Source organism: Malurus melanocephalus, unplaced genomic scaffold (assembly GCF_030028575.1).
Source record: "Malurus melanocephalus ecotype Western Australia unplaced genomic scaffold, MMel_1.1 scaffold_1124, whole genome shotgun sequence".
Classification (NCBI taxonomy): Eukaryota; Metazoa; Chordata; class Aves; order Passeriformes; family Maluridae; genus Malurus; species Malurus melanocephalus.
The window spans coordinates 40,287-42,651 of NW_026624356.1; the positions used below are offsets into that span (position 1 = coordinate 40,287).

Consider the following 2,365-nt stretch of genomic DNA (forward strand, 5'->3'; position numbering starts at 1 on the left):
ATTTAGACAGGAAAATCTGAATCCCAAAATGATGCCGCAGAGAGCCAATGGGACAACCTGCAGACGGGAAAATCTGAATCCCAAAATAACCCCACAGAGAGCCATCAGGAAAATCCAAACCCCAACCAAACCATTTCACAAAACCATGCATCAGTGATGGATTTCCCCTTTCCAGGCCCTTCCAGCAGCGCCTGAACCACCCCAGGAGAGCTCCTGGAGATGCCGGACGCCGCCGCGCACCTGCCCTTCTACTACGGCAGCATCGCGCGCGCCGAGGCCGAGGAGCACCTAAAGCTGGCGGGGATGGCGGACGGGCTCTTCCTTCTGCGCCAATGTCTGCGCAGCCTGGGCGGTTACGTGCTGTCCGTGGTGTGCGACCTGCACTTCTACCACTACCCCATCGAGCGCCAGCTCAACGGCACCTACGCCATCCTGGGCGGCAAGGCGCACTGCGGCCCCGAGGAGCTGTGCGAGTTCTACGCCAAGGACGCCGACGGGCTCTGCTGCCCGCTGCGCAAACCCTGCAACCGGCCCAGCGGCGTGGAGCCGCAGCCCGGGGTGTTCGACAGCATGAGGGACAACATGGTGCGGGAGTACGTGCGGCAGACRTGGAAGCTGGAGGTGCGCGGTGTTCCTCGGGGTGGGGCGGTGTTGTCGTGATTTTCAGTTTTATTGATTGTTGCCGTGATTTCCAGTTTTGATGATCATTGGTGTAATTTCCGGTTTTAATGATTGGTGATTTCCAGTTTTAATGGTTGTTGTCTCGATTTCCAGTTTTAATGATTGTTGCCGTGATTTCCAGTTTTAATGGTTGTTGCTATGATTTCCAGTTTAATGATGGTTGTCGTGATTTCCAGTTTTAATTATCGTTGCTGTGATTTCCAGTTTTAATGGTTATTGTCGTGATTTCCAGTTTTGATGATTCTTGCTATGATTTCCAGTTTTAATGGTTGTTGCCGTGATTTCCAGTTTTAATGATCATTGCCATTATTTCCAGTTTTGATGATCGTTGCCACGATTTCCAGTTTTGATGAACTTTGCCGTGATTTCCAGTTTAATGATCGTTGTCTCGATTTCCAGTTTTAATGGTTGTTGCTGTGATTTCCAGTTTTAATGATTGTTGCTATGATTTCCAGTTTAATGATTGCTGCCGTGATTTCCAGTTTTGATGATTGCTGCCGTAATTTCCAGTTTTAATGATCATTGCTGCGATTTCCAGTTTTAATGATTGCTGCCGTGATTTCCAGTTTTGATGATCGTTGTTGCGATTTCCAGTTGTAATGATCGTCGCCATGATTTCCAGTTTTAATGATCGTTGCTGTGATTTCCAGTTTTAATGATTGTTGCTATTATTTCCAGTTTTAATGATCGTTATCGCGATTTCTAGTTTTAATCATTGTTGCCGTGATTTCCAGTTTAATGATCATTGCCATTATTTCCAGTTTTGGTGATCGTTGCCATGATTTCCAGTTTTGATGATTGTTGCCGCAATTTCCAGTTTTGATGATCGTTGCCGTGATTTCCAGTTTTAATGGTTGTTGCTATGATTTCCAGTTTAATGATGGTTGTCGTGATTTCCAGTCTTAAAGATTGTTGCCATGATTTCCAGTTTTAATGATCATTGCCATTATTTCCAGTTTTGGTGATCGTTGCCACGATTTCTAGTTTTAATGATTGTTGCCATGATTTCCAGTTTAATGATTGTTGCTGTGATTTCCAGTTTTAATGATCGTTGCTGTGATTTCCAGTTTTAATGATCGTTGCCGTGATTTCCAGTTTTAATGATTGTTGCTGTGATTTCCAGTTTTAGTAATGATGCGGATGTGGATAAGGGGATTTTTAAAAAAAAGGGTTTTGCCTTTTTTAAAGGGATCCCAGGTGTGCAGCTTGATGGAAAAACACACAGAATGCTGGGAAATGAACCTGGCGTATAGCATGGATACAAGTTTTATAGATTTCAGGAATTAGCGTATCTATCAAGAATTCCCCAATAAGAAATTTAACAAATTAAGTAATATCCCCCTGTTTTAAAGAACGCCACCCCGAGATGAGGCCAGAGCTCAGTTTACCCAAAATATTCCAGAGAGGAGGCTTCACCCAAGGCTGAAGCCTCAAATTTGAGATAGCACAAGGCACACTGACCTCACACTGAGGATGTTTGGTCTCTCTGCCCAGCATAATTCCTAAACTGAGCTGGAATATCAGGCTACAGGAATTACAGGCCTGTGGCTAAGGGTACAGGGATACGTAAAGGGTACGGAAGTGTCTAGAAGTGTAGATAAAATATATAAAAGGGTACATAGAAAAGAAAGACAAAAATCATCAGGCATCAGTGGGAGGCTATGACTGCTCAGGAGCTGTCGGG

General features: G+C 44.6%; 1 protein-coding gene across 1 annotated transcript in view; it reads left to right on the forward strand.

The window, feature by feature from the left end:
- Nucleotides 1-208: 208 nt before the first annotated feature.
- LOC130586292 (tyrosine-protein kinase ZAP-70) overlaps nt 209-2,365 on the forward strand; it is a 17,809-nt gene continuing 15,652 nt past the window's right edge. The window contains exon 1 of the mRNA XM_057387067.1: nt 209-621. Within this exon, the coding sequence (XP_057243050.1) occupies nt 220-621 (402 nt within the window). The 5' untranslated portion in view covers nt 209-219. The remainder of the gene's footprint in view (nt 622-2,365) is intronic.